This window comes from Pelophylax lessonae (assembly GCF_965119305.1).
Source record: "Pelophylax lessonae genome assembly, chromosome: 6".
NCBI classification, from domain to species: domain Eukaryota; kingdom Metazoa; phylum Chordata; class Amphibia; order Anura; family Ranidae; genus Pelophylax; species Pelophylax lessonae.
In genome coordinates this window covers 84,609,982-84,635,847 of record NC_138773.1, presented here as the reverse complement: position 1 = coordinate 84,635,847, position 25,866 = coordinate 84,609,982, and the positions used below count along the sequence as shown (strand labels likewise).

At 41.2% G+C, this 25,866-nt stretch overlaps 1 protein-coding gene across 1 annotated transcript in view; it reads left to right on the top strand.

Annotated features, from left to right (window-relative positions):
* LOC309558628 (kinesin-like protein KIF19) overlaps window positions 1–25,866 on the top strand; it is a gene marked incomplete at its 5' end in the record, with an annotated part of 105,917 nt that overhangs the window by 42,664 nt on the left and 37,387 nt on the right. Inside the window, 2 exons of the mRNA XM_082261694.1 lie at window positions 6,641–6,815; window positions 12,988–13,174. Coding sequence (XP_082117820.1) covers window positions 6,641–6,815; window positions 12,988–13,174 — 362 coding nt within the window. The remainder of the gene's footprint in view (window positions 1–6,640; window positions 6,816–12,987; window positions 13,175–25,866) is intronic.

Sequence of the window (25,866 nt, the reverse complement as noted above, 5' to 3'; positions counted from 1 at the left end):
CTCTGTGCTGAGTGGGTGAAATGGGAGTGGTTTCATAATTATCTAACAGCTGTGGCAGCTGCAGGGCTCTAATGAGGAAACCTGCTAGGCCTGCATCCCTTTGGAAGTGCTCCTTTTGGGAGCATCTCACCAAAAATTATATTTCTATTATAGGGGATACCGGAAATCTGACTTGTATCTTAAGCAGACTTCTGGGAAAATTAGTGTGCCTATCACACAAGCAGGAAATGATGTTTCTGGGGTGTGGACAGTACACATTCTGTGTACAGAACAGCCCCAGGTAGCCATATTGCATTGCAATTTCAGAAAATACAACAGCTGCAGATTGAAAAGGAAAAGTCATTTTTAATAACATTCAATTACAATATGATTTGTGTCACAATTGTATATGCTATATAGTTTTTTCTTTATTTGCTATTTTTCCCCACGTACTGCTACCCTTAACCACTTGCCGACCGCCGCACGACTATCTACGGCGGCGGTCAGCCCCTCACAGGCAAAGTGACGTAGGTCTACGTCGCTCGCCTGTGAGGGTTTAGGGAGCGAGCGCGCGCCCCCGGAGGCGCGCTCCCGCTCCCGCGTGGTCACGGACCCCCCCGCGCGTGTGACCGGCGGACCCGATCGCCGCCGGCCACTCTGCGATCGGCGGGGGAGAGGGAGAAAGTCAGGCAGCTTGTGTAAACAAGCTGCCTGTCATTCTCCTCTCTGTATGAGAGATGATCACATGGATCTACTATGTAGATCCATTGATCACTCTGCATACAGTTGAAGCCACAGCCAATCACAGTTAGAATCACGCCCCTAGGGACACACACAGCCCCTCCCTCTCAAATAAAGTTAACCCCTTCACTACCAGTGTATTTTTACAGTAACAGTGCATATATATAGCACTGATTACTGCAGTAATGTCACTGGTAACCCCAAAAGTGTCAAAAATGTCAGTCAAGGGTCCGATCTGTCCGCCGCAATGTCGCAGTACCGCAAAAAAATCGCAGATCGCCGCCATTACGCGTTAAAAAAAAAAACAACAAAAATGACAAAAATCTTTCCCTTTGTTAGTAAACGCAATAACTTTTGCGCAAACCAATCAAAATACGCTTTTTGCGATTTTTTTTATCAAACATAGGTAGCATAAAACAAATTGGCCGAAAATATTAAAAAATTTTGATTTTTACATTTTTTTTGGGGGAATTTCATATAAAAAAAAGGGAAAAATATTGCTATTTTTGCAAAATTTACGCTCTTTTTTTGTTTATAGCGCGTGATCAAAAATCGCACAGGTGATCAAATACCGCCAAAAGAAAGCTCTGTTTGTGGGAAAAAAAGGACGCCAAATTCGTTTAGGTACAGCGTCGCACAACCGCGCAATTGTCCGTTAAAGTCACGCAGTGCCGAATCGCAAAATACCCTCTGGTCGTTTAGCAGCCAAATCCTTCGGGGCTTAAGTGGTTAACAGTACCCTTAGACTCATCTGAACTCAACCATTTGGAGGGATGTCCACATAGAGTACTTTTGGCTATATAGGGAGGTGTTATTATCAGGTGTCTACAAACATTTGCTTATATAGTGTATCTCAGTGATGCTGTAGGAAAGGCTTAAGCATGGGTCTGCAGGGTTTTAATCCTTTAAATATTAATTGTAATTTACTTAAAGTTAACGTACACTTTGGCCATGCAGGGCAAAGTAACAGGTTCACTTACCTTCCAAATAGAAGTCAGCAGGCCAACACTTGTAAATGCTAAAGTTGTAATTTTACTAGAGCAGCATTAACTTGGAACCCCAATGGTTAGTTGCCACACAGGACCCTATTATCGAGTAGATACCTTTCACCTTGAAAACAGGATCTTGCGTGACCTGAAACATCAGTGTTCCATGTTAATGCTGCTGTAGTAATACTATAGCTTTTGCATTTATAAGGCATCTATTTGGATCTGGCTACACAGTGACTGGGTTTATTTACTAAAGGAAAATAGACTATGTACTTTGCAAGTGCAGTTGCTCCAGAGCTTATTAAATGAGGGGAAGCTCTGCTGATTTTCATCATCCAATCACGTGCAAGAAAAAATTATATATTTTTTAATTTTCCTTGCATGTGATTGGGTGATTTTTGCAGAGTGAAATTTTGCCTCTTTTACTAAACACTGGAGCAAATGCACTTTCAGAGTGCAACTGCATTTGAAAAGTGCAAAGTCTATTTGCCTTTAATAAATCAACCTTATTACCTAGGTTGCCATGCATTTACTACTTATAAGTCATTTGGATGGTGTGTAGGATAGCTTTTTTCTAACAAGATTTGCTTAACTGTTGCCCTCTCCAGCCCTGCATACTCACCTTTCTTTTGCTCACCTGCTACCCTGAGTATGGGGGAGCATGTGACTCATTTTCATCCTCCTATGCAGCACCAGTGGTACTTGATGAGTGGCCACTCAGGCTCTTAGGGCTGTTACATGGCAAGATGAGAAGGGAGGATTCAGCCTTTGTCATTTCCAATCCTCCATGTTGCAATTTGAGGGTTACACAGGTCTTTATCTCTTTGCCTTCAGTGATGGAACAGAGAGGGGGGAAAAATAGGAAAGTTAGCATATGAAGCTGTGGAGAACAGCAGTTAAAGAGATTGTCACTTTAAGAATACTGAAAGTTGCTGATATATGAAGGTCAGGCAGTCAAAAGGAACTGCAGAGGCATTCAGCATCTTCCTGCTTCACCCAAATGTCAGGTTGTTTTGATCAAGCAAAGCTTTGACACTTCCATGTAATGTCAGAACTTGCCGCTATGTCCCACCTCACACATTCTTATTGGCACATCATCATAATGAGCTACCCCACTAGCCAATAAGAATGTGTAGAAGAAGGGAGAGAGGCGGGTAAGTATTTTTACTATGAGGAAGTGTCAGAGCTTTGCTGAATCAAACCAGCATGGCATTTGTGCAAACATATACACTCATTTATTTATTTATTTTTCTCTGTAATTTAAATGTATTATCATTCAAAATGAATAATCCAGATAACAGGGTAATTTTTTTCTAAAATATACCAAAAACCAGCCAGAGATTTAAAGGGAATATTTAGTGGTCTTTTTCTTGTCCCTCTTCATTGCCCTCAAAAGCGTGGATGTGATTGGATCAGATAACGTTTTAAAAAGAAGAGGTCAACAGTTGCAGCCTCCGTATTCTCTCAGTGCAGGTTTACTTTAAAGCGTTAGTCCACCCCTACAGAAAATCTGTAAAGGTGACCAAAACCAGACCTCGTCCCCATCCCCAACAGTTCCCACCGTATTCACCTCCCGGGATCCCATCACATCGATGGCACCGACCAATCAGAATCTGTCTTGACTGTTCTTTGCTGTGCTGGATGGAGAGGAGAGAAATCAGAGGAGATTGTAAAACCCCTGGAACAGTAGAGCGGCTTTTGGTAGCCCTGACAGCTCAGGATCACAGTAGGTAAATACAGTGGTGACTGGGGAAGATATAAACTCTTTTATTAGTATAATGACACGTTATTCAAATAAGCCAACCTTTCCGGGCCACTCAGGGTCCCTTTCTGAAGGCAACAGTGTTTTTGAAATGGAGCACTGGTGATGGTCTCATTGTTTTACTGTGATTTTGTGTGGCACATCTGCTACAGTCACTACAAGCACCCATTTATTACCAAGGTCGAACATTGATAGGAGTTCGATCCTCATCATTTGATTTCAGGCACCTTTGGGTGTCTGTACTTCATACCTTTCAGAATTCCCAAGAGATAGATTTACATTTATCAGAATTAAGCAGAGTTGTATAAAGTACTCATAGTTACATAGTTACATAGTTACATAGTAGGTGAGGTTGAATAAAGACAATAGTCCATCCAGTTCAACCTGTGTAGGTGTGTGTGGCTGTAATCATCTCACATACCCCTGAATGTTCTGATCCTTGAGATGTAAGTCTAAGAGTCTTTTGAAAGCCACCATACTACCCGCAGAAACCACCTCTTGTGGTAGAGAATTCCACAATCTTGTAGCCCTAACAGTAAAGAACCCCCCACGTTGCCTGAGGTTAAAACGCTTCTCCTCTAATCACATTGTATGCCCTCGAGTCCTCATGCAATCCCTTCGAATGAACAGCTTTTTTTCTAAGCTGGGATCCCCATTAAGATATTTATAAATTGCTATCATGTCCCCCCTCAGACGTCTCTTCTCCAGGGAGAATAAATCGAGCGATTGTAGACGCTCTTCATAGTCAAGGTCCTCCAATCCCCTAATTAGTTTAGTTGCCCTTCTCTGGACTCTCTCCAGCTCCAACACATCCCTCCTGAGGACTGGCGACCAGAACTGGACAGAATACTCCAGATGCGGTCGGACCAGAGTTTTATAAAGTGGAAGGATTATAGTCTTATCTCTGGAATACATCCCTTTCTTTATGCATGCCAATATTCTGCTGGCTTTGGCAGCTGCCGCTTGACATTGCATGCTGTTGCCTAATCTATCATCAACCAAGACTCCCAGATCCTTCTCCATTTTTGATTCCCCCAAGGGTTCCCCTCCTAACTTGTATTGTGCTTTTATGTTTTTAGTCCCCAAGTGCAAAACCTTACACTTCTCCACGTTAAACCTCATTTGCCATGTCGTTGCCCACTCTGTAATTTTGTCCAGGTCATTCTGTAGGATATCTGCTTCATGCTGTGCAGTTATTGCTCTGGCCAATTTTGTGTCATCTGCAAAAACTGATATCGAACTACTGAACCCGACCTCAATGTTGTTTATGAATAAATTGAACAAGGTTGGTCCCAGGACTGAGCCCTGGGGCACCCCGCTTACTACCTCAGACCAGTCTGAGTATGCGCTGTTTATTACCACTCTTTGGACACGCCCTTTAAGCCAATTCCGTATCCAAGAGCAAACCCTGCTGTCGATACCTGCAGATCTTATTTTATAAATTAAGCGCTTGTGGGGAACTGTATCAAACGCCTTAGCGAAATCCAAGTACACCACATCCACTGGTCTCCCCCTATCTAGCTCACAGCTCACCTCCTCGTAGAATGTTAATAGATTGGTTTGACAAGAACGCCCATTTGTAAACCCGTGCTGATTACTGCTGATGATGTTGTTGTCTTTAGCAAACTCTACGATATAGTCCCTTATCATCCCCTCCAGAAGTTTACATACTATTGATGTCAAACTGACAGGCCTATAATTTCCCAGGATATGCCTCTGGCCCTTTTTGAATATCAGAATCACGTTAGCTTTCTTCCAATCCCCTGGTACATCTCCTGTCCTAATACTGTCAGCAAAGATCAGGAACAGTGGTCTGGATATAACCTTACTGAGTTCCTTGAGTACTCTCGGATGTACGCCATCCGGGCCTGGTGATTTGTTTGTGTTGAGTTTATCCAGCCTTTCCCTGATTTCACCCTCTGTTAGCCATAGTGGCAAGTCCTGTGTATTACTACTAACCAAACAGTCATGGTCAGTGTACCCCTCCGTTTCCTGTGTAAAGACTGACGAGAAAAAAGCATTCAGCACGGTTGCTTTTTCAGTGTCCTCTGTAACCATCCTCCCATCATTGTTAATTATGTGTGCAATATGCTCTGCCATATGCTCGAAACCCATACTTGAGTAAAAGTACAAGTGCTCGATCAAAAAGTGACTTGAGTAGAAGTGGAAGTGCTCGATCAAAAAGTGACTTGAGTAGAAGTACTAAAGTATTCAACATTTTTTGTACTTAAGTATTGCAAGTAGTTTTTTTTTTAATTTTGCTACTCAAGTACTGAAAGTAAAAGTACCAGTAGTTTTGAAAAAAAAATTGCTACTCAAGTACTGAAAGTAAAAGGACAAGTACTGTGTTATGTAGTTATTAAAGAAAGAAGTCAAAAGTTTGAACATCATATTGTTTTTTATTATTTCAAATGCAGCTTTTATTTATACATACAGTAGCTTTTATTTTCATATGCGCTGATAATAAACATGTTTTGAGCTTCATGAAACCTGCCATCTACTGTTCTGGCAGTGGTAATTTTTATAATTGTAACGAGTAACTATGCAGCACAAAAAAAAAATATCGGAGAAGAAGTATTGAAATCATTGAAAAAATGTAGTGAAGTAAAAGTGGAAGCAGGAGAAAAAAATTCTACTCTAGGAAAGTACAGATACCGCCTTTCGGTACTTAAGTACAGTAGTGAAGTAGTTCTACTTCGTTACTATACATCTCTGGAATTAAGGCTACCCCTAGACCTCCTAAGCTAAACTGACCTAAGCTAAATATTATCACAGCAGTGGCCGACACTGGTGTTTATTCCTATGCGAATAAATTCTCCTAAGCATTCCCTGAAGAAAGTAAAGGATTTACTCCTTCATTTTCCTTTAATGTATAAGTAGAAAATCCAGAGAGAGAAAGATGCATTTGTAATAGTTGCAGTTAAGCGTAGCTGGGAATTCGGTGCAGAGATCTGTTTATAAGAGTGACCCAGAAAGAGGATGCCATTGGAATATTCAGATGTAGAAGGAAGATGTCATTATTGTTGGCTGCTGAGAGTAAAAGTGGTGCTGGTTGTTCCTTACGTGGATAGACTAAGGTTATGATGGTGAACAGGAAAATCACAAAAGTTTGAAAACATACTTGAACCCATACTAATGCATAGTTGTATTTACCTTCTTTCTTCCACAGAGGATGCAGTTCAGACTGAAGACTCGAACAAAGAACAAAAGCTAATCAGTTTGGTGAAACAATTTCAGTGTGTTCTTGAGGAGCATATGAAGGTGAAATGCTGCCTTTTACAGCTGGATAATTCCCATCTAGAACAACACATTGACACTGTCCGCCATCTTGCTACCATAGCTGAGTAAGTACACTGAATGGCTTTTACATGTTACAACTGTGCCTTGCAAACTACCGTAAGAGGATATAGTATGTATAGTTGTCTTTTTTTTTTCTTTTTGACCATGCCATGAAGATAGTATATGCTTATAATCCCAATAGATAGTAAATAAGATACGATAATTTACGGTTTGTGACCTGCTCCCAAACCACGTAGGAGGCATGACAGTGACAATTGATATACCATGGAGAGCATGATGCTAATCACCTTAGAGCAGTACCTTACTGCCGCCTTGGGTATATTCAGTACACAAATAGCTCATGTTATTATGCTTATAAGGCACAGATGTCATGTCCATATGTTAAGGAAGTAACTTAATAGTCTGATGTACTGTAACAATTCACTAATAGTGTGACTATATGACATACAAAACATTGGCAACATAACAGGTTCCTGGTAAGCTGAAAGTTTGCACATAATTTTCTCCAAAATGGGCACTCAATGATGGGTAGGTGGCAGGGTCTGAATAATGTTTCTCAAATTCATAGTGCCATGATACCGACTCATAACACCTAGAAATCACACTTAGGAATTAGATCAACACCAGCTCTGCAGCATTCAAAACCTTACCAGAGCGGTGAATCCTGCTAGTCAGCATACCAAATATAAAACACGGACTATAAATTTAGTATTAACTACTTGCTGCTTGCCCACAGTAGTTTTACTGCAGGCGAGCGGCAAAGGCAGGCCATACTGGTACATGGCCACCTTTTTCCGCCTCTTGCTAACACATGCTGTCATTGGCCACAGCCAGGAAACTACTAAGTCCCCTTTCACACGAACCATCCGATCAGATCCGCCTGTCAGTTTTCTAGGCGGACCTGATCAGATCCTCTATGCATCCCTATGGGGCAGTGGATGTCAACGGTGACATGTCCGCTGACACCCGCTGCCATCCTCGTCCAATCCTGTCCGTGAAATCTGGACGGATGGAAACCCTATTTTCCATCTGTCCAGCAGATCAGGTCGGATGGGATCAGATGAGAATGAACAGGTGGTCCGTTCTCATCCGATTCCCCCATAGAGAGAAGCGGGGCTCTGACACCTTCCTCCTTGCACACAGTGCGGAGACGGAGCTGTCATCCGCCTGCTCAGTGGGGATCAGCGGATCGATCCCCCGCTGAGCAGAGAACGGACCGCATACAGCGTGTATAGGCAGGTGTCCCAATACTTTTGGTAATATAATGTATGTATGTTTTAATTTAATGGACTCAACACTCCTCTCAGAAAATATCTTTTTGTATCTACTTTCCAAAAAAGGGGTCATTTCGGGGGGGAATGTACTGCCCTGTCATTTTAGCACCTCAAGAAATGTGGTTGGCAGTCAGAAAGTAAAAGCTGCGTAAATTCCAGTATATAATACCATAGTTTGTAGACACTATAATTTTCACACAAACCAATTATTAAACACTAGGGATTGACCGATTATTGACAAAGCCGATATGCACTTTCCCCGATATATCGAAATCGGCCACCAAGATGGCCGATATTGCCGATATTTTAGAAAGTGCTTGTATCGAAGTGATGCCTGCAGCTAGAGGCATCACCCCGGTACCGGCGTTCATAGCCGATGGTCGGCTGTCTTGTAATGACAACCGATGCGGCTGAGAAGCCACTCGGCTGTCATTACAAGGAGCGGGAGGGGGCGCCCCCCTCCGCTGCCTTCCGCGTCTTGCCCAGGTCTCCCGTCCCACCGCGAGACCCGGGCAACCAGCCTGCATGTCCACCGAAGACCTGATCAAAGCCGCATTTGGCTCTGATCGGGTCTCCATGCAAAAACCCGGAAGAGATATCATGGCGCCAGATTAAAAAAAATTACAGCATTCAAAACAGTCAAACTTGGCTTTTTTTTAATGCTTTTAAGTGCAGAGGAGGAGTTTTGGGGTCTTTAGGACCCCCAGATCACTGAGTACCTGTCAAGTAAAAAAAATATATATTTTTTTAAATGTACGAAAATATCGGCCCATATCGGCCGATTCCGATGCGCGATGACCAAAGTATCGGCAATGAAAAAACAATATCGTTCGATCCCTATTAAACACTTATTTGGAAATTTTTTTTTTTTTTTACCAAAGATGTAGCAGAATGCGATTTGGCCAAAATATATGAAGAAATTCGATTTTATTGGAAATGTTTTATAACAGATAAAAGAAAATATAGGGTTTATTTTCAAACTTTTCTCGTTTATATCTCAAAAAATAAAAAACCCAGTGGTGATCAAATACCACCAAAAGAAAGCTCTATGTATGTGAAATAAAATGATAAAAATGTAATTTTCGTACAGTATTGCATGACCGCGCAATTGCCAGTTAAATTAATGCAGTACTGAATAGCAAAAAATGCCCTGGTCATGAAAGGGGTAAAACCTTCTGGAGGTCAAGTTGTTAAATTATTAAAAACCTTGCTTGTATGCTTGTGTCTCCTCCATACTTCCTGATTATAACTCATTAGTTAAAATCCCTGACACTTTTTTTTTTTCGAAATGTGTTTCACTGGGGAGATTTCTCTTCACTTCTGGTTCTGGAGACGCAACAGAAAGTAAAAGGAAATCTCTCCAAAGAAAGTGAAATTCCCCTTAAGCAGTTGTCTCTGTCACACCTCATGCACACTAGATGTTTTAACCACTTGCCGACTGCCGCACGACTATTTACGTCGGCAGTCAGCCCCTCACAGGCAGAGCGACGTAGGGATACATCGCTAGCCTGTAAGGGTTTTCGGATGCGCGCTCCCGCTCGGGCACTCGCGATCGTCCGTGACAGCGGGAGAAAGGCAAGCGGCTAATGTAAACAAAGCCGCCTGTCAGTTCTCCCTGTGTAAGAATGGTGATCAAACGGTTCTACTATGTAGGACCGTGGATCACTGTTCTTACACATCATGCCACAGCCAATCACAGTTAGAAACACACCCCTAGGACACACTTAACCCCTCCCTCTCCAATACAGTTAACTCCTTCACTGCCAGTGTCATTTTTACAGTAACAGTGCATATGTATAGCACTGATTACTGCAGTAATGTCACTGGTAATCCCAAAAGTGTCAAAAATGTCAGTCAATGGTCCGATCTGTCCGCCCCAATGTCGCAGTCCCGCAAAAAAAATCGCAGATTGCCGCCATTACGCGTTAAAAAAAAAAACAACAAAAATGACAAAAATCTTTCCCTTTGTTAGTAAATTGTTGGGAATTTCATATAAAAAAATTTGAAAAATATTGTTATTTTTGCAAAATTTACGCTCTTTTTTTGTTTATAGCGTATGATCAAAAAGCTGCACAGGTGATCAAATACCACCAAAAGAAAGCTCTGTTTGTGGAAAAAAAGGGGGTAAAATCTTCCGGGGCTTAAGTGGTTAACAGCTGTTATTTTTGGCTTTAGATTTTTTTTTCTGCAGCCAGTAAACTTCCCAGCATGTTATCCGATGTGTCCATGCACATGTAGGCTGTTATCGTTTTTTTGGCAGGGATGTTTTCTGGCTGGAAAAAACCCCAGAACTAGTGGGTTTTAATAGTAGTTTTTAAGCTGTAAAAACGCTCTAACGGCTATTCAGCGTTTTATTAGTGTATTTATAACCATAAGCTTTTGTGGGACAGTGAGAGTATAGTTTTGCTAAAAGAAAAAAGGCCAAAAAACACTGAAAAAAGCTACTGCAAAAATGCTGCAAAACTCATTCTACAGCTACTGATTTTTATAGCTAACTCTACTGGTGTTTTTATAATGTCCAGTGTGCATGAGGCCTCAATGGTAACCAGGACAAAGAGCGAGGGTGATTTCTCCCAATTACAGACAGTCTGCAAATATAAACAATAGAAGATAAGAGGTTTCCTTTCAGACACCCTGTTCTTGATTGACACCTCTTATGGAGTTGCCCAAAGGAAGGAAGAGTCACTCCTCTAAATAATTCACTTGTGTGTAAATGTTAGTTTGAACTATTGAGCTCTGTAAAAAGCTTTGGTCAACTGGTGAGAATGAGCCTAGAGCTCCACCTTTTGGCTGCAAATCAAAATATAAGCTATTTATATGCAATATTTTTATTATTTTGTATTTTGTTGACAAAAAATTTTAAGTTTAATTTTTTATTTTTGAATTAATGAAGATTTTACAAAACTATTCAACCCCTCACTTGTCCCTTAACATCTTAAAACTAACTCCTACAGTTAACTCTTAACCACTTCACTTTTTCTAACAGTGAATATTTAACCGGTCCTGAAATGTAACTAATAATCGGACCTTAACCCCAACATGAAACGGGCATCTTGAAAATGTTTTTCTTTCATGCATTTATTGCATGTATGCTAAGAATAAGACTTGCAGGTATTTACTGTAAAACCTTTCACAAACATCACAGTCAGGGGAGGACTGGGCCAGGGGGCAGGGGGGCATTTTCTCCCCGGGCCACTCTGATGCCCCATAAAAAGGCTGCACTGCTGCACTGCTCACTGGATGGTGAAGAGAAGTAAAAAGTCCCCACCGCTGACCTACTGAGTGCGGGATGAAGACAAGGACAGAGCACAAGCCTCCCCCCTAACATAGATGGTGTAAACTGTGTCTAAACTGAGGCTGGTTCCATGCCCCACTGGAGACTCTCCTCCCCTGTTTAACCCCAACCGAGCTTTCCCAGCTCCACCCTGGTGGCCAGGTCAGGAACCTTGATTCAGTCAGTGAGTAGAGATTACCTGAGGGGAGCTTCAGCCTGGAATGGGGATCAGAAGGAGGCCATGAAGAGGGAGAGTGGGAAGAGGCACCATGTGCCTCTGGTTTGTACTTGCCCCCTGGGCCGAAAGTTGCCAGTCAGCACCTGAACACAGTCATCCCTCTGAAAATAACTTCATCTTTTCTCTGCAGAAGTATGAAGACACTTTTGTTCAGGCATCATCCAGACTTAGTATCTACTTCCTAGATTGAGATGCTGGCACAGAGATGACACAGCATGAAAATCCGTATGCCTGTGCAGTTCTTGGCTGTTGACAAAGGTCTGACACAGATCAGTCCTTTTATATGCTACAAAGCTACAATACTTAAGTGACTTCTCGGAAGAGGAGATTAAAGAAACCCTATTGCATATTTTTAAAAAGATATAAAAAGGACCCTGCAAATGCCTATTTACACTTACCAACTTTGCCACCCATTCCTCAAATCTTGACATACTCATAGAGCAAAGCTGACTGAAGAATCTTTAGCATCTGGTATGTTTGATGCCTGCTGCATCTCCTGCTGTGCACTGTGGTTCCACCTGCCAGCCCCTACGTCACTACTATATCCCTTGGAAACACTAGTGACATAGTGGCAACGGGGGGAACCACAGCACTGCAGGGGGGGGCAGAAATACAATACAACCAGAATTGTGCTGGATGCTGAAGATTCTGCCACCACCTTCATTATTTTCTTTGTGATGCAGCTGGGAGCAGGACAGACCTCGGTGCTAAACCCAGCAGAGGTTAAGGAAGACTGTTGTGGATACAATTGATGTGGGAAAACAGGAAGAATATGGAGATGCAGATATTACTGAACCTCATGAAGTTATGATGGCCAGAGAAGAAATTAACCAAACAACACAAAACATAGTGGCAGCAGGGGGAACCACAGCACTGCAGGGGGGGGCAGAAATACAATACAACCAGAGTTGTGTTGGATGCTGAAGATACTGCCACCAGCTTTGCTTTGCAAACAAGAGTGGAAAGTTAAAAAACAGGAGGCAGGGCAGGGAAGTGTAGCAATTCATCTCTTACTGGGTCATTTTTTTAAAAATTATGTCACATGACTGCATTGACCAATGAGAATATCTTCTTACTTTTGGTATGCCGGAAGGCTCCAAATAAATTCTCATTGGCCAGCACAATCACAGCGCCCCACTGACCAATGGTTGCTAGTCTTTGCAAGCATTATGATGCTACATGGCCTCCAGTGCTCTGTAGTAAAGTTGTAGTAAAAGTGTGTGGCTTATTGTGCTGAATGGTGCAGACTCAGAAAAAAATCCAGAGGAATTACAAAAGGATCTAGACCTTCCTACTCCTATGAAATGTGTTTTTAATTCTGCCTTTGTCCCTGTTGGGGTCATTTTGGGGGAAATGGGTTTAAAATGTATCCTTTTGATTACTTTGCTCTAAAGTCTTTTACCTGGCTCATTCTTTTCTTTGTGATGCAGCTGGGAGCAGGACAGACCTCGGTGCTATACCCAGCAGAGGTTAAGGAAGACTGCTGTGGATTCAATTGATGTGGGAGAACAGGAAGACGACGGAGATTCAGATATTACTGAACCTCATGAAGTTATGATGGCCAGAGAAGAAATTAACCTACTTCTTGCTGAACAACAGAAAACATCTGCCAAGATGGTAAAAATTTTCTTCTGTTGTTCTGGTCTCTTAGAGCAAGATAACCTCCAAATGACCTATTTTGACCAGATAATTCCAAAGCTAACCACATACAGTTGATTTTCCCTAGTTCAACCCGCAGGCTAAAGGAGAGAAAATCAATTGATTCCCCCATTTATGCTAAATGGCAAGGATACTGCTTGCCATTGAACTGTACTCGCAGCTGTCTGAATACCCATACAATAACTGCAGCTGATAGGATTCAGTCACTGTTTGTCCAATTTTCCACCCAGCTCAAGTCAATTTTTCCATCACCATTTGTTGAGCCAGGTTGTTTTATCAGGACCACCATGGCTCGAATTTCAGATGAATCCGCAAGAATTGTACAAAATTGGAATCATGGCCAGCCTTATACTCTATAGTACATCACCCTTTATGTACACTGTATTTTAAAAGACTCTGATAGGCTAGTGATATGTTGGATTGTCATTACGGCTGGCTATAGGTGGCTCACATTCGTCCTCTTACTGCTCATTTGGCTGAAATTTGAGCTGTAGGTGGCCCCATCAGCACTTTGCTTGACAAAAGTCATTTTAAAGGATAAGTTCATCTTTAAAAAATAAAAAAAAAAAACACATTTTTGCAAATAAAACAAATGTGCATTTATAAATTTTTTTCGGGACCCTGCAGAGTATTGCACCCACAATCAACAACGTCAGACTCCTGCATAACTCCTGTATGGGCTGACAGTTACTGAAGAGCAGGAAGAATCAATGAACTTTGAGAACACTCATTAGCGCCCTCGCGGTTAATTAGAAACTACAAGCCGTCTACCGTGGAAGATGGTACTTGTAGTTCATTCAGTCACAGATCGCTGTGACTAAATGACACATGTGTGGGCAGAGCTGTTTTTAAATTGTGAGAGCAGGTCCACAGTCGCGAGGATGGGGGTTTGGGTACGGACAGGTGCTGTTTAGTAACATGTAATATTTTACACCCTAAATACTAAAAGTGAACTTTACCTTAAAAATTGACTGAACCAAGTGGAAAATTATTCGGCGAACAGGGATTGCATCCTATCAAGTGCCATCACTGTTTGGGTATTCAGGCAGCCACAGGTTCAGCAGCTGCCAAATACAATGTCCGTCAGTGGAAATTCCCCCATCCCTGCTTTTAGGGCCAGTTCACTTCACACGCGGTCCAGTGCTTTTTTTTTTTCTGCATCAAAAACACATGGATAGTAGCCTAGGTTATATGGTTTTCAATGGCATAATTCACACCAGTGAAATCAGTTCCAGTGTGTTTCAGTTCCATAAAAAAAATTAGAACATGCTGCATTTTTTTCTGCACTGGACTGGATTAGAACGCGGTAAAATGCATCAATAATGCACTGCAAAGCACCTAAACGCACAAAAAAATGCATTGGAACACATACTGTCACCGCTGTAGGCACTTCCATCATCACCCAGTCTTCCTTCTGGGTTCACGGGCAGTATGAATGTGTAGTCGGCGATGACGTCACTCCTGTGCATGCACGTGGAGTCACTATTTGCAGCACAGGGCTCTGAAGGAACAGCATGCCATTCCTTCAGGACGCATGCGCCAGTGACGTCACCAGCTGCTGGTAAAGTAAATATTTCCTAAATGGTACTCGTTTAGGAGATATTTAGTGTACCTTTAGGTAAGCGTTATTATAGGCATTGCTATAGGTAAAAATCAACAAAGAGAGTTTACTCCCTCTTTAACCAGTTCCGGGCAGCCCCACGTACATGCTGCGCAAAATCACGTTCCCAGGGCAATCTGATTCAATTCAGAACCGATCAGTCATCAGGTCCAGGCCAATGATTTATGGCCTGGACCTGCTGATTAGTTCTGACCAATGGAAGAACCTCCTGTGCCTGTGTAATGTAAGCACAGGCACAGGAAATTATGCAATCTCCCCTCCTGGAGCCCTTTTTGGTTCCAGCAAGTGAGGAGAGAGCATCACAGTGAGTACACAAGCACTACACTGACACCAGTACACATAGGCACATATTTTACCCACTGATCACCCCCAAATTAACCCTTTCACTCCCTGTCACAGTGTCACTATATACAGTGTACAGATATTTTAGTGATCACTGTATTGGTGTCACTCGTGACGCCAGTTAGCATCAGCCGAAGTTAGCAGCAGTTAGCCTCAGTCCCAGATAGGTTTAGGGTACCCGCCATATATTTATATACCGCCATATATTTATATACCCGTTTTATTTATATATATATATATATATATATATATATATATATATATATATATATAAGGTTTAACTCCTTGATCACCCCAGTTGGCACCTCAGTAACAAAAGAACGGGGTCGGGTACGCCTGACCTTAGCAGGGACCACTACTCTGTCGTCAGAGCTATCTGTCAGGATGCCGATGCTTTCTACGGGTGCGTATACGGTCTAACAGTGAGGACTCCCCTTCGCTCCTATCTGTCATACTCAGTATCCTGTAGGCCTCTTCACTAGTGTACCTTTCATTTGACATTTTGGTCACTAAACTTACAGGTACCTAGTGTGACACACAGATAAAAAAAAGCACCTGTTGAGGACTGTTTGAACCGCTACAAAACAAATGAACTGCTAGTGCTTGCAGAGATCAAGCCTGACTCTGCTAATATTGCGCTTTTGTGTGCTGTGTATTGGAAGTGACAGTGATCTATTGATACTGCACTCGTTTGAGTGGGCTGGGCAGAGGGGCTAAACGCAGGTGCTTGCAGGTGTCAGGGCTGATCCTGCTAACGCCACATTTTTGGGAACACTACACTATTGGGGACCCTAGTATAGTTCTGATTAGATCAAAGATATCAATCTGTTCAGACACTATACTAGTAATGGAGGTTTATAGTGTGTGTGTGTTAGTGTTACTAGCAGGCAAAGGGTTAAAATCTGATGCTGTTTGGGATTGACACTAATTGACGCTGATGTTAACGCTAACTGATGTCACTCGTGACACTAATACAGTCATCAGAAAAAAAGATCTGTACACATTACTAATGACACTATAAATGGGAGTGAAAGGGTTAACTGGGGGTGATCAGGGGGTAAAACATTATTAGGGAATATGTGGAGGGACCCTGACGCTATAATAAGTCTGACACTGACACTGACCCTAACTAGCTAACTAGCATTACCCATGACACTAATACAGCGATCAGAAAACAAAATCTGTACACTGTGCTAATGAAACATGACAGGGAGTCCCATTAGTGCAGTTCAAGCTGGTGCAGTAGCAAGCATAAGTAGTGGCCCGCAGCCACCAAGAATTCAAATGCAGGCCCGTAGAGCCCATAGTGCCCTTCCTGATTGGGAGCCCAGAGATTCTGCAGAGCCTGTACTTTCCCCATTCCCTGGCCAACCCGGAAATCAGGAGAAAACAGCGGATTTTACTCCCCTTGTTTTATTTAGAGCTGTTTTTCACAGAAGATTTGTACAGATCTATTGTGGACCAAAGCAATTTTTATGCTAATTAATTTTTTGCTAAAAACCCAAATTTGACCATTGCTAGACAATTTGGCTGGAAACCTATCCCGAATTTTAGACCTTTCTGGGCCTATCCCTCAACATGGGCATTAGTAAAAAGAGAGTGAGTTGCGGTCATATTAATCCACTGACCCAATTCATCATATGCCCGTGTTCTCTGCTGCCATGGCCAGGGCTCGATATGAGCAAATATTGCGGTTAATGCACTTCAACAACAATGAACTTTGTTGTCCTCAGGGTGATTCTGGATATGACTTGCTCCAAAAAATTCGGTCCCTCGTAAACCACTTCAGCCAAAAATCTGCAGCCTTGTATATCCCCCAACAAGATGTTTGCGTTGACGAGTCCCTGATTACATTTTCTGTCCGCCTTGCTTTCAAACAGTTTCTCCCCAGCAAGCATGCCAGATATGGGGTCAAGATGTATAATCTCTGTGAGAGGGCAACAAGCTATACATGTAATTTCATGGTTTACGAGGGAAAGGATAACAGCGTGGAGCCTCCCCCCAACTGCCCAGACTACATAGGGAGCAGCAGCAAGATTGTTTGGGACTTGGTGTCGCCCTTATTCAGAAAGGGGTACCATTTATACGTTGACAGCATCTACACAAGCGTGCCACTTTTTAGACACCTCTTTCAATTAGGAATTGGCATGTGGCACCGTGTGATCTAATCATGGGGCTTCCCCCAACAGCTTGTAAATGCCCCACTTAGTCAGGGGGAGAGAGCCTGCTTGAGATGCATTGAATTGCTTGCAGTGAGATGGAAGAACAAACAGAAAGTTTTCATTCTGTCTTCCATACGGCAGTCCAAATTACAACAGCAATTGGGGTTGTAGAGAAGCCCCTCCGTGTCCACGACTACAACCATAAAATTAGAGGAGTGGACTTCAATGACCAGATGATGGGGCCATACATAGTTGCCCGTAAGGCCAGACGCTGGTACAAAAAAAATGACTGTATACTTATTCCAATTGGCTCTTTTTAACGTTTAATGTACTATATAAAGTGCCAGGAAGAAGTGGATCCTTCCTACAATTCCAGGAAGAGATCATCACAGCCCTTCTGTATCCAGAAGGTGCTGTGGCCCAATTTCCCAATCCATATGCAGTGAACCGGCTGTATGAGAGGCATTTTCCGAATGTCCTCCCTGGTACCCCTACCCAAAGAGCACCCCAAAAAATATGCAGCGTCTGTAGCCAGCGCGGATATATGCATGACACCTGCTATTTTTGTCCCCCTTGTCCTGGCGAACCTGGTTTTTGCATCAGTGACTGTTTCCGTCGCTACCACACTAGTGGAGTATCATTATAGGGAACAGCACAGCACAGCCTAGGGCACACTTTCACACAGGGTCTCAAAAGATGTTAGATGGCTATCACATTTTGAGAGACCCTAACCTGGAACGTTTATACAGTAGTTACAATAAAAGTGTAAAAAAAGAAAAAAAAACACAAAAAAGAAAAAAGCCAAAAATAGTTGTCGTTTTATTATTCCTACTGTTTTACTGTATTTTATGCTATCCTGTAATGTTTTATTGTTACTGTTTTTTATTGTTAAAATGGGGGAAATTGCTTGGTGCCTCGGGCCAAGAAGTGGGGTGGGACTTTTACGGGCAAGTGAGTTTACACACAATTTATAAAAGATAATCAAAAATATTTATTTATGTACAATGTTAGGATACAATTATTTATACTTATATCCAGTGCATAGGTGTTTGGGTTATAGACCCAAAGTGTGTTTAGAGGAAGGTAAAGTTTTTGGAAAATATCCGTGACATAGGTGAAAAGGGTGACTTTTGTTTTTGGACGTTGTTCTCTGTTTTTTCCAGGCTTGTTGCTTGGAAAAATCTGTTCACAGAGATCCAACTATAGGTCCAAAGCGTGTTTATCCAACGCGTTTCGGCTACTGGGTAGCCTTTTTCAAGGATTTTGTGGTTATCACCAATTCTGTGGAAATAGTGATAAATATTATTTTTGAATATTTTTTATTGTTTTTTATTGTTTTGAAACCTTTCAAAACCTATACAAACCTAGAAACTTACTAAATACATTATACATAATGTATACATATATATATTCCTCAGGCTGCACCATAGTGGTTCTTGCTGCGAACTCGTCCAGACACAAAGAGGCTCGCAAGAATAGACAGAGAAAGTATGTATATACTAATAAATAAACAATAAATATACCAATAAATATACATAAAAGACAAAAATAATATTTATCACTATTTCCACAGAATTGGTGATAACCACAAAATCCTTGAAAAAGGCTACCCAGTAGCCGAAACGCGTTGGATAAACACGCTTTGGACCTATAGTTGGATCTCTGTGAACAGATTTTTCCAAGCAACAAGCCTGGAAAAAACAGAGAACAACGTCCAAAAACAAGTCACCCTTTTCACCTATGTCACGGATATTTTCCAAAAACTTTACCTTCCTCTAAACACACTTTGGGTCTATAACCCAAACACCTATGCACTGGATATAAGTATAAATAATTGTATCCTAACATTGTACATAAATAAATATTTTTGATTATCTTTTATAAATTGTGTGTAAACTCACTTGCCCGTAAAAGTCCCACCCCACTTCTTGGCCCGAGGCACCAAGCAATTTCCCCCATTTTAGATATACAGGGACGGAGGCAAAAAACTACTACTCTGCTACAGGATCAAAACAAACCCCCTCCTGTTTTTTATTGTTAACCATTGTTTGCTTTGCAGGTACGCCATTCAGCTGCAGCACTGATTTTTTAATTTTGATTGCAACAGGGTTTACTCTCACAATACATAAAATCAGCAACTCCAGCACTGTAGGAGGTGGTTTCACCACCACAGTTTAAAAAAGAGCATATATGATGAAGCATAGGGGCTGGGATGGACATAGGGGTGGATTGCCTCTATGCTTCGCCATATATTTTTTTCTCTTTTTTTTGGCACAGATTGCAATTAAAAAAAAGTTGTTTTAATTAAGTTAATGTTTTGTTAATACTGTGTTTTCCCGTTAACCGTTGTGTGCTTTACGAGTATGCCATTCAGCTGCAACACTGATTTGTTTATTTTGACAGGAACAGGGTTTGCTCTCACTATACATAAATCCGTGTCTCCAGCGCTGTAAGAGGTGATTTCACCACCGCAGAAAAAAAAAAAGCATTCATACCAAAGCAGAGGGGATGGGGTGGACACGGAGGGCAAATCTCCCCTATGCTTCAGCATATATTTTTATTCACTTTCTTGGCAGAGATTTCTTCTCTGTTATCTGTTAGGTTCCTTTTGGCTGAAGGAAAAAAAATGTATGCCCATACTTAGAAGTGGGTGGATGCAGGGCAGTATTCTAATGGTGGACATACCACCGATCAATCGATGTGAATGGAGGAATCTGTTAGGTTCTGTTTTTTCATTCAGCCCACAGGTTGCATGGAAAAAAAAAACAATATATGCCCAACAAGGACCAGCAACGTACTGGTATGTTGCTGGATTTTGAGTGGTTATACTGAAATGATGCCTGCAGGTTTAGACATCATCTTGGTATTATTTTTTAGCCGGCGGTCCGCTTTCATGTAAAAGCAATCCTAGCGGCTAATTAGCCGCTAAACTCCTATTTTAAAAAAATTCTTTCTTTAAAGGTATGCAATTAATGAAGACATTAACAAAACATGGCATCATAGTCCTGAAATCAGTTAACTGTGGTACATAATAGGAAATACACTAATATAGGGTGATACTTATTAACCATAACATATACCAATTGTCAGTTCGTAAACAGAATATAACTAGCAATTCAAGACATTGCCATTTGATAGACAGTGCTACAAGGAACATGCCCTGTATGAGCTTAGTGAGAGGAGCAGGACCCCTACCGGCATCTATCTCTTGGCCGGCATGAGGACGTACTGAGGGTAATGGTGACTGCACACTAGACATTCCTACAAGCTGATATATGAATACCAAAAGGGCATTTTCAAATGTTTTCAGACAGAAAGGGGGACACTGACGGTGTCGTAGAGAAGAAGAAAAAAGGGGAAGGAGTGAGACAGATAGAAAGAATGGGGGGGGGGGGGTGAAGTAAGGGCGAGGCCACAGAACCCTGGGCAGAAAACTCTCATATGAATACGCTCAACTAATTTGAGTAGGATAGGTAATCATCTGAAAAGTGAAACATGTCCCAGTGAAACCAGCGCATATTGTGCTCTTCTCTCTTGTCTCTGAGGCTAGACTGCTTTAACCACTTAAGCCCCGGAGGATTTGGCTGCTAAACGACCAGAGGGCATTTTGCGATTCGGCACTGCGTGACTTTAACGGACAATTGCGCGGTCGTGCGACGCTGTACCGAAACGAATTTGGCGTCCTTTTTTTCCCACAAACAGAGCTTTCTTTTGGTGGTATTTGATCACCTGTGCGATTTTTTGATCACGCGCTATAAACAAAAAAAGAGCGTAAATTTTGCAAAAATAGCAATATTTTTCCCTTTTTTTTATATGAAATTCCCCCAAAAAAAAATGTAAAAATCAAAATTTTTTAATATTTTCGGCCAATTTGTTTTATGCTACCTATGTTTGGTAAAAAAAATCGCAAAAAGCGTATTTTGATTGGTTTGCGCAAAAGTTATTGCGTTTACTAACAAAGGGAAAGATTTTTGTCATTTTTGTTGTTTTTTTTTTTAACGCGTAATGGCGGCGATCTGCGATTTTTTTTGCGGTACTGCGACATTGCGGCGGACAGATCGGACCCTTGACTGACATTTTTGACACTTTTGGGGTTACCAGTGACATTTCTACAGTAATCAGTGCTATACATATGCACTGTTACTGTAAAAATGCACTGGTAGTGAAGGGGTTAACTTTATTTGAGAGGGAGGGGCTGTGTGTGTCCCTAGGGGCGTGATTCTAACTGTGATTGGCTGTGGCTTCAACTGTATGCAGAGTGATCAAGAGTGGCCGGCGGCGATCGGGTCCGCCGGTCACGCGCGCGGGGGGGTCCGTGACCACGCGGGAGCGGGAGCGCGCCTCCGGCGGCGCGCGCTCGCTCCCTAAACCCTCACAGGCGAGCGACGTAGACCTACGTCACTTTGCCTGTGAGGGGCTGACCGCCCACGTAGATAGTCGTGCGGCGGTCGGCAAGTGGTTAACAAGCAGTGGGAGGGGACGTCCCCTCCCCCCGCCTTCCATGGTTTTCTTAGTCTCTCCTGACCCACCGGGGAACCCGAGAATGCAGCCGATGGTTTCGCCAGCTAACCATAGAGCTGATCGGAGACCACAACAGCTCCAATCATCTCTATGGCCTAAGAAGCCAGAAGCTATGAGCTTTTCACGACTTCGGTTTTGCTAAACAGCACCATTGGGAAATTGGGACAGCATCTTATCACACCAATCTAATACACCCCAAATTTTTCAAAGAACCTGTCACTACCTATTGCTATCATGGGGGATATTTACATTCCATGTGATAACAATAAAAATTATATAAAAAAAAATGAAATAGGCAGTGTAAAAATAAAATTAAATAAAAAAAATAAATAACGAAAAAAATAAAACTAAAGCACTCCTGTCCCCCAGTGCTCGGTCTCGTATCATATGTAAACAAAAATTGCACCATACATATGAGGTATCACCGCAAATGTCAGATCGAGGACAGTAATTCTAGCAGTAGACCTCCTCTGTAAATCTAAAGTGGTAACCTGTAAAGGCTTTTAAATATGTATGTAGTTTGTCGCTGCTGCACGGGCGAGCACAATTTTAAAACGTTTTGTGTTTGGTATCTATGTACTCGGCATAAGATCGTCTTTTCTATTTTACCAAACATTTGGGGGAAAAAAGTGTGTTTTTCTATATTTGAATTAGAAAAAGTGTTTTTTTTTTCCCCACAAAAATTGCGTTTGGAAAATCGCTGCACAAATACTGTGTGAAAAAAAAAATTGTAACACCCACCATTTTAATCTGTTGGGCCTCTGCTTTACAAAAAATTATATAATGTTTGGGGGTTCAAAGTAATTTTCTAGCAAAAAAAAATGTTTTTTCATGTAAACAAAATTGTCAGAAAGGGCTTTGTCTTCAAGTGGTTAGAAGAGTGGGTGATGTGTGGCATAAACTTCTAATATTTGGCAAAAAAATGCCAGGACAGTTCAACCCCCCCCAAATGATCCCTTTTTGGAAAGTAGACACCCCAAGCTATTTGCTGAGAGGCATGTCGAGTCCATGGAATATTTTATATTTTGCCACAAGTTTTGGGAAAATTACAATTTTCTTTTTTTTACACAGAGTTGTCACTAAATGATACATTTCTCACACTTGGCATGGGTATATGTGGAATTGACCCAAATTACCCCGTTTTGGAAAGTAGACACCCCAAGCTATTTTTACACAAAGTTGTCACTAATGATATATTGCTCAAACAAGTATTTTGCAGCTCTCATTAGTTTTGGAAAATTAAGAAAAATGTATTTATATTATTTTTTCAAATTTCAAAACTTTGTAACAAAAAGCAAGATCTGCAAAAATACTCAGCATGCCTCTTAGCATTAAGCTTGGGATGTCTACCTTCCAAAAAGGGGTTATTTTGGGGGTTTTTGTGCTATCTTGGTATTTCATTGCCTCCAAAACTGTGATAGATAATGAGTGACATCAACAATTTACGCCCTTAGAAAGCTTGAAGGTGGCGATTGGTTTTCGGGTTTCTGTACGCAGCTAGGCTCCCAAAAAGTCTGACACATGGGGTATCCCTGTACTCAGGAGAAGCAGCAGAATGTATTTTGGGGTGTAATTTTACATATACCAATGGCATGTGGGAGAAATATATCATTTTAGTGACATTTTTCAATCACCCGTGACAAAAAAAATGAAATATTTAATGGGCTCAACATGTCTCTCAAAATCCTTGGGGTGTCTACTTTCCAAAAAGGGGTAATTTGGGGTGGGGAGGGGGGGGGGGTTTGTACTGCTGTTCCATTTTAGCACCTCAAGAAATGAGATAGGCAGTCATAAACTAAATGCAAGGCAAACCAATAAATATATGCCTATTAAATTATTATTTTTTTTTTACTTAAGACATGTGGCTGAATACATTTTGGCCTAAATGTATGACAAAAATTTATTGGATTTTTTTAATAACAAAAAGTAGAAAATATCTTTTTTTTTTTCACAATTTTAGGCCTTTTTTAGTTTATATTGCATAAAAAAAAAAAAAATCCAAGTGGTGATCAAATACCACCAAAAGAAAGCTCTATTTGTGGGAAAAAAGGACGCAAATTTAGTTTGGGTACAGCATTGCATGACCACGCAATTACCAGTTAAAGCAGCGCAGTGCAAAATTGCAAAAAGTGCTCTGGTCAGGAGGGGGGTGAAACCTTCAGGGGCTGAAGTGGTTAATGTCAAACATATAGTCATTATGGAATAGTTACACAATTTGTACAGTTTTTATTTTTGATATTATATGACAATGGATGTTAGGCTTTGTATTCACTGCAGATATTGAGCTCTTTGCGCCCATCATATGCTCCCTGATGCTAATGCTCAAAAGGTGTATTTAACTACACTGACTAGACTGTATAAATGTACGCTATGTTAAACACTCACTTCTGTCCTTGTCAAGTCAACACATTGACACTTTAGCACCATTTGATTTGATTGGCTCCTCAAAAGGACCTCCATTTTTTTTTACAATTGCTCTAATCTTAGAATGACTAAACATGTCAAATCTAAGAGAGCATTACCATGCTTCCTATGTGCTATTGGTTTGTCTCTGTTGGACTGATTTACCAAAACCCGAGAGTACACAATCTGATGCAGCTCTGCATGGTAGCCAATCAGCTTCTAACTTCAGCTTGTTCAATTAAAGCTTAACTCTTTAGTTGAGAAAAAAACATTCCCCTCTGGGTGATCTCTGTACATTACTCGGATTTTAACAAACTTTGTTGCAGATTCCTACCTTTTTGTTATTCTGAAGAAGTCATTGTTTGTTCCTCTGTGCTGAGTGGGTCTAATAGGAGTGGTTTCATAATTATCAATCAGCTGTGGCAGCTGCAGGACTCTAATGAGGAAATCTGCTGGGCCTGCATCCCTTTAGACGTGTTCCTATTGGGAGTATCTCACCAAAAAGGACATTTTTGTTGCAGGGGAAGCCAGAAATCTGACTTGTATCTTAGGCAGACTTTTGGGAAAATTGGTGAGCCAATCACACAAGCAGGAAATGATGTTTCTGGGGTGTGGTCAGTATACATTCTGTGTACAGAACAGCTCCAGGTAGCCATATTGCATTTCATTTTCAGAAAATTACAACGGCTGCAGATTGAAAAGGAAAGGTTATTTTTTAAAAACATTAATAACAATATAATTTGTGTCGCAATTGTATACGCTGTATTTTTTTTTCTTTATTTGCTATTTTTTTCCCCCACAAAAGTGAAGTTACCCTTTAAGCTTTGACAAGAAAACATGAAAGCTGATTGGTTTCTATGCTGAGCTGCACCAGATTTTGCACTTTTCAATTTTAGTAAATCAACTCCACTCTCTCAAGTTATCTGCAATATTCTCCAGTCTAAACTTCAAACTTCACTTACATCTGTTGGGTTTTAATGCATAATTGCAGCACTGGCAGTGGCTAAGCCCTAGGATGCACATTATGGAGACTTTGTAAAACCCATCTTCTTAAGTGTTCGGAAAGTATAATTTTACCAAAAACACTGGTTCTCTTTTTTCCATTTTTTTTTCTGTAGAGTTTCCAGAAAACAAACTGGATATTTGAAGTGCGGTCTAGTTCAACTGAATCAGAATAAAATGGTCCATCATCAAAAGCGCTGCGTAAACTGTCGGCGCTATATAAATCCTGTAAAATAGTAATAATCATCCAACACAGATAACAAAACAGTATATCATGTATTTAGAGAGATGTTTTTGACTTGATGAAGAGCTGTACAAGCTGAAACTGTCTTCAGTATTTATAGAAGTCATGTTCATATGATACATTTAAATATTCAAATAGGGTCTCACTTTGGTGCTGCGATCCTTTGTTCTATTTATTTATTTGAACGTTGAGTTTTATTGATGAGTACCACACCAGTTTCATTATGCCGTAATATACAGTTATTTGATACTTAGGTTTTAGACTAAGGATGTTAAGTTAGTGACATGTCATCTAGTATAGTCGCCTGTATGCAGAAATAAAGGAGTGTCTGGTTTTCTTGTCACTTTGAACAGGT